The sequence below is a fragment of the Hypanus sabinus genome, chromosome 10 (genome assembly GCF_030144855.1).
Source record: "Hypanus sabinus isolate sHypSab1 chromosome 10, sHypSab1.hap1, whole genome shotgun sequence".
NCBI classification, from domain to species: domain Eukaryota; kingdom Metazoa; phylum Chordata; class Chondrichthyes; order Myliobatiformes; family Dasyatidae; genus Hypanus; species Hypanus sabinus.
The window spans coordinates 36,934,996-36,951,004 of NC_082715.1; the positions used below are offsets into that span (position 1 = coordinate 36,934,996).

Consider the following 16,009-nt stretch of genomic DNA (forward strand, 5'->3'; position numbering starts at 1 on the left):
TACACTGTTTAAAACTTAATGTGTCATATACAATTCAACAAATTTACTACAGATTCTGGATCAAATGGATGCTTTTAAACATACACACAAAAATAAAAGAAATCAAGCAGTAAGGGAATGGGTGCTTAAATAATGTTAAACAACCAACATTGCAAATTAACACCTTCCCTGCTTTGAGATTTTGTGCACCACGGTTCCCGAGGAGATGCTGGACCACATGGAGGGGCAGCGAGTTTAAAAGAAGCAAGCGGAGGCAGTCAGCACATTTTGCACACCACAGTTCCCAAGGAGACATTGGATTGTGCATCACTTGGCACTTGGCAAGATACAATAAAAAGTTGTTAGATTTAAACAGAGCAGCCATTGTGGGAGCGGCCAGTGTTAGAGTTGGAAGTTGAAGTTTATGCTCATCAAAGCTTCAGCAAGGAGAGGTGTAGGCCATAGTTTTTTATTTCATTGTTTATTTTATCTTTCTTTTGGAACATTTATAGCAGTGGAGATACCAGGCAGGATAACGGAATGCTCCTCTTTTGCAATGTGGGAAGGTAGGGAGACCTCCAGTATCCCTGATTATGACATCTGCAAGAAGTGCATCCAGCTGCAGCTTCCATTAGACTATGTTAAGGAGTTGAAGCTAGAACTGGATGAACTCCAAATCACTTGGAAGGCTGAGGGGATGATAGACAGGATATGCAGGGAGGTGGTAACACCCGACGTACAGGACATGGGTAACTGGGTCACTATCAGGAGGGGTAAAAATGGAGAGCAAGCCAGTGCATGGTACCCCTCTGGTCATTCCTTTCAACAACAGATATACGGTTGGATACAGTTGGAGGAGGATGACTGAGCAGAGGAAAGCCACACTGGTCAGGTCTCTGGCACTCAGACAGGCTCTGTGGCTCAGATGGGGAAAAGAGATCAGCTGTAGTGATAGGGGATTCATTGGTTAGGAGAACACCCTAGATGCTATATTGCCTCTTGGGTGTCAGGGACATCTCGGATTGGGTCCGTAGCATTCTTCAGTGGGAGGGTGAGCAGCCAGAAGTCATACTTCACATCGGTAACAATGACATAGGTAGGAGGGGTAATGAGGTCCTGCAAAGTGAGTTCAGAGAGTTAGATATTGAGTTAAAGGACAGAACCTCTAGGATTCTGATCACATGATTTCTACTCATGCCATGTTGCTAGTAAGGCCAGTAATAGGAAGATCATACAGTTTAATATGTGGCTAAGGAAATGGTTCCAGAGAGAGAGGGCTTCAGATTTTAGGCTCATTGGGCTTTCTTCCAGAAAAGGTGAAACCTCTACAGAAGGTTTCAGTTTGCATCTGAACTGGAGGGGAATTAACATTTAGTGGGAAGGTTGCTAGTGCTGCATGGTTTAGATGGTTTAATCTAGAGTTGCAGGGGGATAGAAACCAGTGCCAGAAAAGATAGTGGAATGGTCATGAAGAAAGATGTTGTTAAGTCTACATGCAAGGTCAGGAATCAAAACACTGAGCAAAGTGGGAATAATATTTCAATGCAAGGAGGGAAAGGACTGGCAGCTCAATATCCTGGGTCCCGTTGGTTGAGACATGATAGAGCAGGAGGGGTGGCATTACTAGTCAGGGAAAACGTCACTGCACTGCAAAACTCAATCAGGACATACTGGAGAGCTCATCTAGTGAAGATTTATGGGTGGAACTGAAGAATAAGAAAGGTTATATTATAGATCACCCAAAAATCCACAGATTTAAATGAGCAAATTTGCAGCAAATTTGTGGACTGTTGCAAGAGACATAAGATTGTGATCGCAGGTGATTTTATAGTACTCCCGCATTATAAAAGGACTACAAGGGAAATATTTTGAAAAATGTGTTCAGGAAAGTTTCCTTAATCAATGCTTAGATGTCTCAACTAAAGAGTGTGTGATATTCCATCTTGTATTCGGAATGAAACAGGAAGTGAGACAGGGCAGGTGACAGAAGTGTGTGCAAGGGAACACTTTGCTTTTAGAGATCATAATGCAACTAGCTTCAAGGTAATTATGGAAAAGCCTAAGTCCGGTTCTTGGGTTGAGGTTCTAAATTGGAGAAAGGCCATCTACGATGGTATCAGAAAGGATCTGGCGTGTGGATTGGGACAGGCTATTTTCCGACAAGGGTGTATTTGGCAAGTGGGAGCCCTTCAAATGTGAAATTTAGAAAATACAGAGATTGCTTTTTTTAAAAATCAGAATAAAAGGCAAGGATAACAGGTTTAGGGAACCTAGGTCTTCAAGAGATATTGAGGCCCTGGTTACGAAAAAAAAGATGATGCATAACAGATATAGACAGATAAGAACTTGAGGAGTACTTTACAATACATGGATAAAATACATGAAGAGTATAAGAAATGCAAGAGAACAATTAAGAGGAAATCAGGAGGGCTAAAGGAAGACATGAGGTTGTTGTAGCAGACAAGGTGGAGGATAATCTTAAGAGCTTCCATAGATACAGTACATTAAGAGCAAAAGGATTGCAAGGATCTAAATCTCTGGAAGATCAGAGTGGTAATCTATGCCTGGAACTGAAACAGATCACAGAAGAGGAGGTGTTTGCGGTCTTGTGGCAAATTAGGGTGGATAAATCCCCAGGGCCTGACAAGGTGTTCCCTTGGAACACCTTGTCAGAAATTGCAGGAGGCCGAGCAGAGATATTTAAAACATCCTACTTCCTACTTTAAACACAACTTCCTACTTTAGACCCAATAAAGCCCAGAGCCTAGGCAGCACAACAGAATGCAAAGATATACACAAGTTACAAGCTCTATCGAAAGGTGATCAAAATAATCATTGTTCTGCCAGATCAATGCTACTCCAGTTCATTCTTTCGTGTGTACTGGCATTTCAAGGCAATTCAAAGTTCAAAGTACATTTATTATCAAAGTATGTGTAATTATACAACCTTGGCTGCTTACAGGCAGCCACAAAGCAAGAAACCTGAAAGAATTCAATTATAAAAAAGACTAACACCGAATATACAGAGAAAGAATCGAAAAAAAAACATCATGCAAACAATAAAAGCAAGCAACAGCATTCCGAACCAGATTGAGTCCACTGAATCCCAGAGCAGCCACAGTAGGCCCATAGCCTTGGTCTCAGTTCACGATATAGCGGGGCAAATCGCCACGAAGCTCGCAAACACGAAGCACACAGCAGGTGGAGCAGTCTTACTGCCTCAGCCTCAAAGAGAGAATGGAAGAGCTCCCCGCAGCAATGCATTAGTTGGTCCACTCTACAATGGTTCCTTTCCTGAATCTCCACTTTTCTACTTTACTTTCCTCTTTCCAGATGATCATTAAAATTTAATGCTTTGACAGCTTCTGATTATCTGCATTCATACACACTTATGTGGCTTGTGTTAAGTTGTATTAAATAACACTCTTGAAAACAATTTAAGATAGTAATACTATAAATTGCAATTTTTTATATATACATCTCAGTTAACTGACCAGTTATTTCAATTCAATTTGTTTCTCATTCTATGGAAATAGTTAACACTTTTATGATTTAGTATAAAACTCTATAAGCATTGTGGTAAGTACATTAATACAGTTAAATATAAAAAATGGTAAATGGCAAATAACCAAATCAAGCTCAGCACTTCAATGATTTTTTAATTAATTTCCTGATCCCTTTCTCTGCCATTGCGATTTTCAGTATTGTAAATTATGTTACTAGAGTAAAGAAGTAAGAAAGATACAAATGCAGTGTATGGCAAGTCTGAGACAGTAGCTGTAAAGTGTTTAGAGTTCCACTGCCATAAATTTCCTAAACTCTCTTTATCAATTTTTTTAACATGAAAAACATTCAGGTGATCAAAATTATTTTAAAATACAGGAGGCCATTTGGCACATTGTCTCTGTACAGTTATAAAAGAACCCTACAATTAGTCACACTTTTGAGTGTTAGATCCATACTATTACAGATAACAGCTCTTCAACTTCACATCTATAGAGCTTAATTTCATTAAATACCCAGAAGGCCAAATAATCTTGGTTTAACAGTAAAGTAGAATATTATTCAAATTACTGTATGTCAAACTGTAAAGCAATGAGATTGCTTCTAACAATGTGTTTCAAACTAGTGAATTCCTGAGACAAATCAGAAGTACAATTTAATACTTTAGTATTGAAATCTGCAAACAGTCTGGGAAAATACATTAATACAGTTAAATATAAAATGACAAATAACCAAATGAAACTCCATACTTAAATGATTTTTCAATTACTTTCATGATTATTTCACTGCCATTCTGATTTTCAGCTTTATGAATTACATTACCAAAGTAAGGAAGTAAGATAGATCCCAATATAAGTGCACGGTTGGTATGAGAGAGATTATTCTCAGTCCTACACCCCTGTGAACTTCTACCCAACCACACAAATGTATAATTGGAACATAGGACAGCATAGTGTAGTACAAGCCCTTCAGTCCATGATGTTGTGCCGACTCTTTAATCTACTCTAACAACAATCTAACCCTTCCTTCCCACATAGTCCCCCATTTTCCTTTCATCCTTGTGCCTATCTAAGAGTCTCTTAAATGTCCCCAATGTATCTGTCTTTACACTACCCCTAGGAACACATTCTAAGCACCTACCATACCTCTGATTTCTCCCCTACACTTTCTTCCAAACATCTTAAAGTTACGTCACAATACATAAACAATCCAATGCAAATCTTCCAATATACAAGAGTATGATTGTGTTAATGTAACAAAAAATGCTAAGAATCTACCCTTGTAATTTCATTATTCATTTCCTTCTTCCCTATGAATTATCTTGCCATTCATAATAATTTGTTTGTTAGTGAAGAGATTAGGGCAGTGAAATACAGGAACATACCTTTCCTTCTGCCAATCCAAAAACAATTGCTTGATCTGCTGGCCAAATCAGACATGTAACAGCACTCTGAAATACAAATGTATCTATAATGTTCTTTGCTTCATTTAGAATCAAAACAACAAAAGTAATGGCTAGCAACATCTCAGTATGAATTGTATTGTTTGGATAATTGCGAACAACCAAGATGTTTCTGTGCATGAGAAACCCAGTCATACAGATTTATACATAAAACACAATTTGGAAATTGGCTGGTTGATACTGGGTTTTTTTTATTGTTCACATTTCCCTGTGCTCAAAACTATTCCCATGCCTGTATATGTTCCTAATGTATTCCTAAAAGATTACATAGCCACCACTTAAAATGCTAACTCATTATTGCATTAAAACAACAACACACACAAAATGCTGGTAGAACACAGCAGGCCAGGCAGCATCTATAGGGAGAAGCGCTGTTGATGTTTCGGGCCGAGATCCTTCATCAGGACGAAGTGAGTCCTGACGAAGGGTCTCGGCCCGAAAAGTCGACAGCACTTCTCCCTATAGATGCTGCCTAGCCTGCTGTGTTCGACCAGCATCTTGCGTGTGTTTTTGTTTGAATTTCCAGCATCTGCAGATTTCCTCGTGTTTGCTCATTATTGCATTATATCGCTTTACTTTTCTCTATGTAATACTTCTCAAGCTTTTATATTGCTCATGTTTAATCCTAAAATTATTTTTCATTGTTCTAGATTCTGGAGCATAGGAAACAGAGCATGTTAATTCTCTTCCAACTTTTTAAAATCATTTTAATGTACCTATCAACTCATTCATAATTCTCTGATTAAGCAAATTAATTCAACTTTTAAAGATTCTCTTTCATGTCTGTATTTTGGACCGGTACCTTGAAGATGGTGAATCCCTTACATTGTTTCAAAATATTCTTTGGAGAATTTAGCTATTCTTGAACTTCAAAAATGAGATCGATAGATTTTAGATACTAAGGGAATAAAGGGAGCAAAGAATAGTGCAGGAAAATGGTGCTGAGATAGCAGGTCAACCATGACCTTATTGAATAGCAGACAAAATATAGCTGACTGATATTTTTTTTATTTTCTGATGAAGACAAAATCTAGTCTGATAGTTCAGTACAATACTGTAAAAAATACAGCACTGAGGGAAGTCTGGCTTTTCATATGAAGCACTGTAACCAAGACTCAGTCAGGACTTCAAGATAGAATAAAAGAATTAACCTCCAATTGCTTAAAATTAATGCTACTTAGCCCTCAACCCAAAAGTCACGATTCATTAAATTTCTCCTTTTAAGATTTTTCAGGAAGTTGTTGGCCACATTCTTACACTATAAACAGTAACTCTTCAAATTTATTAATCTTTCAGGTACTCTATTGCATCTAGGGGTGATGGGCAATGTTCCGTAAATTCAAATGTTCTTTTTCACCAATGTATTTTGACTTCTATATATTACATCTCACAGCATATTGTCTTCTCTTTATATAATCTTAACCATTTGACCACTGCTTTAAATTTCATAAACTTTAATAATTTTGCTCTCTTGTATGAACCTACAGCTTTCTTATTAAACTGTAATTAATATTTTTGACAGACTGACTTACTGACGAAGAATTTTGATAACTATTTTTGCCTATTCCACTATCTACTTACATTCTCGCAGTTTCAGAATTATTGACTGTGCCTCTTTTTTTAAAAACTCTAATAAAATCTTAATACAATTTTCCCTAATTTTAATTAAATCATTAGGAAATACAATCAAGCAAGCCCAAAACAGATTGCTTCAGCTAATGTTCCCCTTTCAAAGCACTTTATAAATCTTCTTTCATGTTTAATCCATTTGTTACCTATTTGTAATTACATTATCCTTAATCTTTCTACTAATTTCTTCCATGTCTCCTGCCAAAGGCTATTTTAAATATTGGGTATATCCATATCCAGTGGATTCCAGTTAATTGAGCCATCTGTTAACCAGGGTAGCTGCTTATTTGGGACAACTGATAAGGAACAAAAACTAATCAAGAAAATAGCCAGGATTACCTTTGTTTATTTGGAACAGTATGCCACTTAATTGGGACAAGAGACTGTTAACAAACCATGTCTAACCAGGGTCAGTTGTATACACTTGTGTGGCCATTAAACACTACACCGTGCTTAGAGCAAACTGTTTTTAAAAGTATCCATTGCGAGCACTTGAGTTCAAAAAGCAGTGATTTTTGTCACTGAAAGTTGGCAAGAAATAAGCAGCAAGACAATTCAGAATTCTTGCTCACTGCGATTTCAAGCATTCAGGCTTGAAGATGCCAGAAAGAGCCTGAAGAGAAAATGAAACAATTTCACTACTTCAGCAAGTTAGGACTACGAAGAATTTGAAGGCATCAACAATCATCTTGAAAGTTACAATGAAAATTAAGAGTTGGAGAATACAGTCATCAAAAAGATTGCAAGAAGGCAATTCCTTAGCTGCACTAGGTGTCTATGCTGATTTTGTTTAATTATAGTCAATCAAAAAACATGGCAGTGTACACTGGATGAAATCCCCCATTAATAACTTTTTGGAACTAATAGTTTTATAGTAAGTAGTAGTATTGGTAGTGTTCTAATTTGTTCTGTATTTGATTTAAATACTTCATTGTTAGTTAAACAGCAGTTTGTCTTTTTCAAACCATTTTAACTATTTCCATGAAATTTCAGCTAATTGAAGCAGTCACTTAATTGGGTCAAAATACACAGGTCTCCCACAAAGTCAAAGGAACACACTGTCAGGTCATGGCAACTTATCCACCCTAATTTATTCAAGACAGAAAGCACCTCCTCTTTTGTAAGTGATAGACAGTCTATGATCTTATTATTGTTTTGCCTCAGTTCTAAAGACTCTATCTATCCCCTGACTAAATAGAAATGCAATAAAAATCACTTAAGATCTCCCCCATCTCTTTTGGCACGATGCATAGATGACCACAGTGACCTCCAAGTGGTCCAATTTTGTCCCTTGCTATCCTTTTGCTATTAATATTATCTGTAGAAGCCCTTGGGATTCTCCTTCACCTTATCTGCCACAGCAACCACTTTTAGCCCTCTACTCCTCAAGTGCCTCATTTGTTCCTTGATTCTTCCTGGTACAAGCAGTCCCCAGGTTACGTATGAGTTCCATTCCTGAGTCCGTCTTTAAGTCAGATTTGTACATAAGCTGGAACAAGGTCACCCTGTATTATTTAGCGTCAGTTAGTCAAATGTTTGTCTTAGTATGTAGTATATATTTTACTTTTCTATGCATATAAAAAACTTAAGAAACGTATGTATTCCAATAATTAAACCACTGCGTTGCTTAGTAATAACGATAGCTTTCATCAGGGCAGGGCCTTTCACATGCTCTATTATTCTCACTTTATCCGTTATCCTTTAAAATTGTTCCTATCATTGACTGACTGTAGCCTAACACTTTTCCAATGACCGATGGTGTTTCACCTCTTTCCAAATGCTTAATTATTTCCACTTCATTTTCAATCGCGATCAGTTCCTGTCAATGGAAGAGAAACACTGCGAACGGCAGGTCCCAAGGACCACCGCACTGAGACAGGCTAAATGGGACAAATGGGGGCTGTGCTGGGTTTGGGTATTTGATCCTCCACAATATTCCGCATGGGAATTAAAACTGGAGGTGGCAGTGTTTTTTTTAATGAGGTTGAGCTGCGAGGTCAGCATCAACCCGGCACGGATGGTATGGGAGTACTGGATTGACATCAACCTGACACGGGGGCGATCTATCACTGGATTGAACTTGGGAACCTCTGTTCTCAAGTCCGGCGCTGATCTCACTGCGCCACTAGCCGACCGGAACGGTGGGGGGGGGAGTCAGGGTGAATCTTACTAAGAAAAATTTAAGCCAAATACAAAGTTAAACACTCAACACAGTGTCCACAGCAATGACTTAAAATGGCAGACAGTGTGTGATTCGACTTAAAATGTCAGATGGCATCGCAATCCGATTTAAAATGGCAGATGGCATTCTCCTTCCTCGGTTTGTAAGTACGAGTTGTCCGTAAGTCGGATGTTTGTAACTCGGGAACTACCTGTAGTCTATTTATTTCCTGTACTTCTCAATATTTAATAATTTGCTATTACTTAGTCACTTCCAAACAACATCCCTAGGCTGAAAGCTTAAACTTCATATTCAAGACCACGAGGTGTTAAGTCATTCCAATGCAATGGCACTGAACGCTGCAAGTGCATGGAATAGGAAAATACAACAAAAAAGTCCTTGTCTAGATTGCAGTAAAATGAATGCTGCTGTAAAGATTAATGAAATTCATGAATATTTCTAACAAAAATATAGAATCAGGAGACTAAGTTTCAATTCATCCTCATAATTTCTAGTCTTGGTAAAATGATTACACTCTCATGCCACACATAAAATTAGACAAGTTCAAATGTGCTGATTCATGATAAAAATTGACTGCATAAATTATTAAAATCTCCAGATTGTCTGCACTAAAAGATTTTCTTACCGTTTGCACAAACTTGTTACAAATAACCTTCTTGTCTCCCCTAGAAAAATAAATGCAAAATCAATCATCAGTGTTCATGTTTAAAGGACAAAATTTGTATAAATTTAAAGGACGAATTTATCAGTGCAAGGAGACACAAGTGATTGTAGATGCTGGAATTGTGAGAAACAATCTGCTTGCGGAACACCATCAGTGGGGGAAAATAATTGTTGATGTTTCAAATTAAAACAGTGTATCAGGACTGAGCGTGGAGAGAGGAGATAGCCAAAACATGGAAGATAAGGGGAGTGGTGGGACAGGAGCCCAAGGTCGACTGGTGGACTTGGGAGAGGAGAAGATTGATGGGCAGGTCAAGCTAGGTAGGGTTGGGTAGGGAGACGGAGGCAGTTGGATGATGGATGGAGGCAGAAAAGGAGAGGCAGATAGAACAAGATGGGGACAGCTGCTGCAGGGGAATAGGCTGGAACACAAAGACTACCTGCATGAGAATCTGATAAGAAATGGAAGCTATTAGGAGGGATATTAATCACAAGTGGAATTGGAACCATAAATGGAATTTGGAAGTAACTGGAACAAGATAAACTCCCTGAACAGCTGATTTCATAACAGCAAAGGCTGAAGTCTGTTGCATCTCTGATGAGAAAGCTTGAACAATATGAATGATAAAAATCCAGATGCAAAATTGGAGGAAGCACAATCAGATTTGGCACAATTCAAAAGCAACAAATTGCCAAACTCCACACTGAACTGGTAGAATTATCACTTAATGAACTTTGGTTTACATCCCTGCTCTGATCAGGAGACAGTGACAATATGATTAACGGTAAATTCCTGTTTATGAAGTATATTTTCTTTGAGCTATGTGTCTAGCAAAATTACAAGGTCATAGTTGGGGAAGTTATTGTTTGCCTTGGAAAAAGGCCCAACTGGATGAGTAGGCACAATGAAAGTACTATATGCCAGTCCTAACAATCCAAACTCCAGATACTAGTAGGAGCTTATATGAGCAGAAGCCTGCTTCACCATTTAGTAGGATATCAGACTAGAAGATATAGGAGCAGAATTACGCCATTTGGCCCATTGAGTCTGCTCCATCGTTTCATATGGCTGATCCAATTTTCCTCTAAGCCCCAGTCTCCTGCCTTCTCCCTGTATCCCTTCATGCCCTGACCAATCCATCAACCTCTGCCTTAACTATGAATAAAAGTGGCCTCCACAGCTGCCTGTGGCAAAGAATTCCACAGATTCACCACTCTCAAGCTAAAGAAATTCCTCCTCATCTCCGTTCAAAAAGACCACCCCTCTATTCTGAGGCTGTTGAGTCCTAGGCTCTCCCACCATAGGATATATCTTCTTCATATCCACTCTATCAAGGCCTTTCACCATTTGATATGTTTCAATAAGAACACCTCTCAGTCTTCTGTATTCTAGTAAATAAGGGCCCAGAGCCATTAAACACTCTTCACATGACAAGCCACTCAATCCTGGAATCTTTTTTGTGAACCTCCTTTGAATCCTGTCCTGTTTCAGCAAATTCTTTCTAAGGGACCCAAAACTGCTCACAATACTCCAAGTGAGGGCTCACCAGTGCTTTATGAAGTCTCCAACATTACATCCTTGCTTTTATATTCCAGTCCTTTTGAAATGAATACTAACATTGCATTTGCCTTCCTCACCAGACTCAACCTGCAAATTAACCTTTAGGGAATCCTGCACAAGGACTCCCAAGTCCCTTTGTCCCTCAGTTTTTTGCATTTTCTCTCCATTTAGAAAATGGTCACCTCTGTCATTTCTTCACCCAAAGTGCATGACCATACACTTCCCAACACTGTGTTCCAAATGTCATTTCTTTGCCCATTCTCCTAATCTAAGTCCTTCTGCAGCCTCTCTACTTCCTCAAACTTTGCAACAAAGCCATCAATTGCTTCAACCAAATCATTGACATATAACATAAAAATATTCAGTCCAAACACAGACCCCTGTGGAATACCACTAGTCACCGGTAGCCAACCAGAAAAGTCTCCCTTTATTCCTACTCTGTCTCCTGCCAATCAGCCATTGCTTTATCCATGCTAGAATCTTTCCTGTATTACCATGGGCTTTCAACTTGTTAAGCAGCCTCATTGTTTGGCACCTTGTCAAAGGCCTTCTGAAAATCCAAGTACACAACATTAACCTATTTTTCTTTGTCTATCTTGCTTGTTATTTCTTCCAAGAATTCCAACAGGTTTGTCAGGCAAGATTTTTCCTTGAGGAAACCATGTTGACTACAGCCTATTTTATCATGCGCCTCCAAGTACCCTGAAACCTCATCCTTAATAATCGACTCCAACATCTTCCCAACCATTGAGGTCAGATGAACTGGACTAAAGTTTCTTCTGCTCGTCTCCCTTTTTTGTTCACAATCGTGAACAATAGCCAGATCAGAAATGCTGATCAAGTCAATTAGTTCCCAAAGAGAACTCTGATAGGCTAGTCAGATGGTTCACTGCTGCTCAGCGACTGAACACAAAAAAATCATATGTACAGTCAAGAAACATTTTAAAAATAGTAGAAATACTGGAGTCATGATGATCATGATGAAGTCTGCTGGAGAGAGACATTAATACACATACTGTCCTTCATAGTTCAAAGGGATCGAAAGATGAGGTTGCAGGGTGACAAAATGTAGCAGGAGTACTTGGAACTAAAAACTAATCACTACCGGGAGAAAACAGCACCCGTTCTTTCCACACTGTTCTCCAGCAGTTTAAGAACTAACCTTCTTGAAGGGTGGAGTGACATTTGCAATTTTCCAGTCTTCCAGAATCATTCCAGAATCTAGTGATTCTTGAAAGATCATCACTCATGCCTCCACAATCTCTTCAACCACCTCTTTCAGAACCCTGGGTATATCTACCTTCAGATCTTTCAGTGTCCTAAGAATTTTCTCTCTAGTATGGTAACTTCACAAACTTCATGACCCTTGACATCTGGAACTTTCTCCATACTACAAGTGCTTTCCACAGTGAAGACAGATGTAAAATACTTACTCAGTACATCTGCCATTTCCTTGTCCTCCTTTACTACCTCTCCAGCATCATTTTCTGGCGGAAAGATATTCACTTTCACCTCTGTTTTACACCTAATGTACCTGAAGAAATTGTTGGCATTCTCTTTAATATTATTGGCTAATTTACGTTTGTATTCCATCTTTACCGTCTTAACTACTTTTTTAGTTGCCTTCTATTTGTTTTTAAAAACTTCCCAATCCTCTAACTTCTCACTACTTTTTGATATGATATGCCCTCTCTTTGGCTTTTATGTTCGCTTTGACTTCCCTTGTTAGCCACCCTTGTGTCATCTTGCTTTTATAATATTTCTTCCTCTTTGAGATGTGCCTTCAGAATTGCTTCCAGAAATTCCAGCCATTGCTGCTCTGCCATCATCCCTGTCAGTGTTCTTTTCCAATCAATTCTGGTCAACTGCTTTCTCATGCCTCTGTAATTCCCTTTACTTCACCATAAAATTGATACTTCTGATATGAGCTTCTTCTTCCCAAATTTCAGGGTGAATTCAATCATATTATGATCAGTTGCCCCTAAGGATTCCCTTACCTTGAGCACTCTAATCAATTCTGGTTTATTGCACAACACTCAATCCAGAATAGCTGATCCCCTAGAGGGATCAACCATGAGCTGTTCTAAAAAGCCATCTCGTAGGCATTCTATAAATTCCCTCTCTTGGAATCCAGCACTAACCTGATTTTCCCAATCTACCAGCATATCAAAATCCCCTATGAGAATTGTAACATTGCCCTTTTGGCATGCACTTTCTATTTCCCATTCTGATTTGTAGAACACATCCTTACTACTGCTTAGGGGTCTGTACACAACTCCCATTAGGGTCTTTATACCCTTGCAGCTCATAGAACGAACAAAGTTACAGCACATTACAGGCCCTTGGGCCCACAATGTTGTGCCATGTAACCTACTCTAGAGACTGCCTAGAATTTCCCTAGCGCATAGCCCTCTATTTTTCTAAGCTCCATGTAGCTATCTAAGAGATTCTTAGAAGAACCTGTTGTATCCACTTCCAACACTGCCACCAGCACTGCATTCCAAGCACCCGCCAATCTCTGTGTGAAAAACCTACCCCTATCATCCCCTCGGTACCTATTTCCAAGCACCTTAAAACTATGCTCCCTCGTGTTCGTCATTTCAGCCCTGGGAAAAAGCCTCTGGCTATCCACACGACCAATGCCCCTCATAATCTTACACACCTCTATCAGGTCACCTCTCATTCTCCATTGCTCCAAGGAGAAAAGGCCAAGTTCACTCAAACTATTCTCATAAGGTTACGCCCTCCAATCCAGGCAACATCCTTGTAAATCTCCTCTACACTCTCTCTTAGAGTATCCACATCCTTCCTGTAATGAGGTGACTAAAACTGAACACAGTACTCCAAATGGGGTCTTATATAGCTGTAACATTACCTCTTGAACTCAGTCCCATGGTTGCTGAATGAGTACCTTAGCTCTAACCACAATGATTCAACACCTTATGTCACCTCTTTCTAATGATTTGATTTTATTTCTTAGCAACAGAGCAACACCATCCCCTCGACCTTCTTGCCCATCCTTTCAATACATTGTGTATTCTTGGACATTAAGCTCCAAATATAATCTTCTTTCAGCCTTGATTCAGTGATGTCTACAACATCATACATGCCAATCTGCAACTGTGCTATAAGTTTACCTACCTTATTCTGTATATCGTGCACATTCAGTCCTGTATTCACCCTGTTTTTATTTTGACCACCTTTTACTTTGGATCTTATCCTATTGACTGCAATTTTGTCCTATCAACAGCCTCTCCTCAATACACATTGCCTCTGTTTGTAAACTAGCTACCTCATCTGCATTTCCTACGAAACTTCTGGCACTGAAATATACACAGCTCAGGACACTAGTCACATGTTGATTACTGACTTTGTCTGAGGTCTTACCAACATCTGCCTCCACAACCTCTCCACCAACTCTTCCGGCACTCTGGTTCTCATCCCCCTGCAACTCTAGTTTAAACCCCACCATACAGCAGTAACAAACTAGGGTAATACTTCCCCTCCAGTTCAGGTACAAACTGTCCCTTCTGTACAGGTTCGACCTTCCCTGGAAGAGAGCCTAATAACCCAAAAATCTTATGCACTCGCTCCTACACCAACTCTTCAGCCATGTATTAAACTGTATAAACTTCCTAGTTCTTGCCTCACTAGCATGTGGCATGGTTAGCAATCCTGATATCACAACCCGAGAGGTCCTGCCCTTTAGCTTAGCACTCAACTCCCTGAACTCCCATGCAGAAACTTGTCACTCATCCTAGTCATGTCATTGGTACGTACATGGACCATGACCTCTGGCTGTTCACCCTCCTACTTAAGAATGCTGAGGACACAGTCTGAAGTATCCCAGATCCTGGCACCCAAGAGGCAACACACCATCTGGGAATCCCATTCTCGCCCACAGAACTTCCTGTCCTTTCCTCTAACGAATCTCCTTTCACCACAACGTGCCTCTTCTCTTCCCTTCCCTTCCGAGTCGCAAAGCTGGACTCAATACCAGAGACCCAGCCACTGTGACTTTCCACTAATAGGTCAATTTCCTAACAGTATCCAAAATGATATATCTGCTGTTGAGGGGATGGCCACAGTGGTACTCTACACTGGCTCCTTAACACCTTTCCCCTTCCTGACAGTAACTCAGTTTCCTGTGTCCTACACCGTGGGTGTAACTACCTCTCTATATGTCCTGTCTATCACCCCTTCAGTCTACCAAATGATCTGGAGTTCATCCAGTTCCAGCTCAAACTTCTTAATGTGGAGTGTTAGAAGCTGCAGCTGAATGCACTTCTCATGGCTGTAGTCGTCAGGGACACTGGAGGTCTCCCTGGCTTCCTACATCCCTCAAGAGGGGATTCCACTATCCTGCCTGGCACCTCTACTATCCTAGCTGAGCAGATGTAAAGAAAGGAAGCAGAAAAAAAAACAATATAGTGTTTTCCTTTCATTTCTCTGACTGAAAGCACTCTTTCTTGGTGTTCACCTGACGGAGAATCTCACCTGGTCCCTCAACACCAGCTCCATAGCAAAGAAAGCCCAGCAGCATCTCTACTTTCTGTGAAGGCTGAGGAAAGTCCATCTCCCACCTCCCCCCCCCCCCCCCCCACATCCTCATCACATTCTACAGGGGTTGTATTGAGAGCATCCTGAGCAGCTGCATCACTGCCTGGTTCGGAAATTGCAACATCTCGGATCGCAAGACCCTGCAGCGGATGGTGAGGTCAGCTGAGAAGATCATAAGGGTCCCTCTTCCTGCCATTATGGACATTTACACTACGCGCTGCATCCGCAAAGGAAACAGCATTATGAAGGACCCCATGCACCCCTCATACAATCTCCTCTCCCTCCTGTCGTCTGGGAAAAGGCTCCAAAACATTCGGGCTCTCACGACCAAGACTATGTAACAGTTTCTTCCCCCAAGCTATCAGACTCCTCAATACCCAAAGCCTGGACTGACACCTTGCCCTATTGTCCTGTTTATTATTTATTGTAATGCCTGCACTGTTTTTGTGCACTTTATGCAGTCCTGTGT

The 16,009-nt window shown here is 40.0% G+C and overlaps 1 protein-coding gene across 2 annotated transcripts in view; it reads right to left on the minus strand.

Annotated features, from left to right (window-relative positions):
* ift172 (intraflagellar transport 172) overlaps positions 1 to 16,009 on the minus strand; it is a 180,867-nt gene that overhangs the window by 151,805 nt on the left and 13,053 nt on the right. For both annotated transcript variants that reach the window (XM_059981671.1, XM_059981669.1), the window contains exons 4-5: positions 9,382 to 9,421; positions 4,868 to 4,933 (exon numbers count right to left, since the gene is read on the minus strand). In XM_059981671.1, coding sequence (XP_059837654.1) covers positions 4,868 to 4,933; positions 9,382 to 9,421 — 106 coding nt within the window. The remainder of the gene's footprint in view (positions 1 to 4,867; positions 4,934 to 9,381; positions 9,422 to 16,009) is intronic.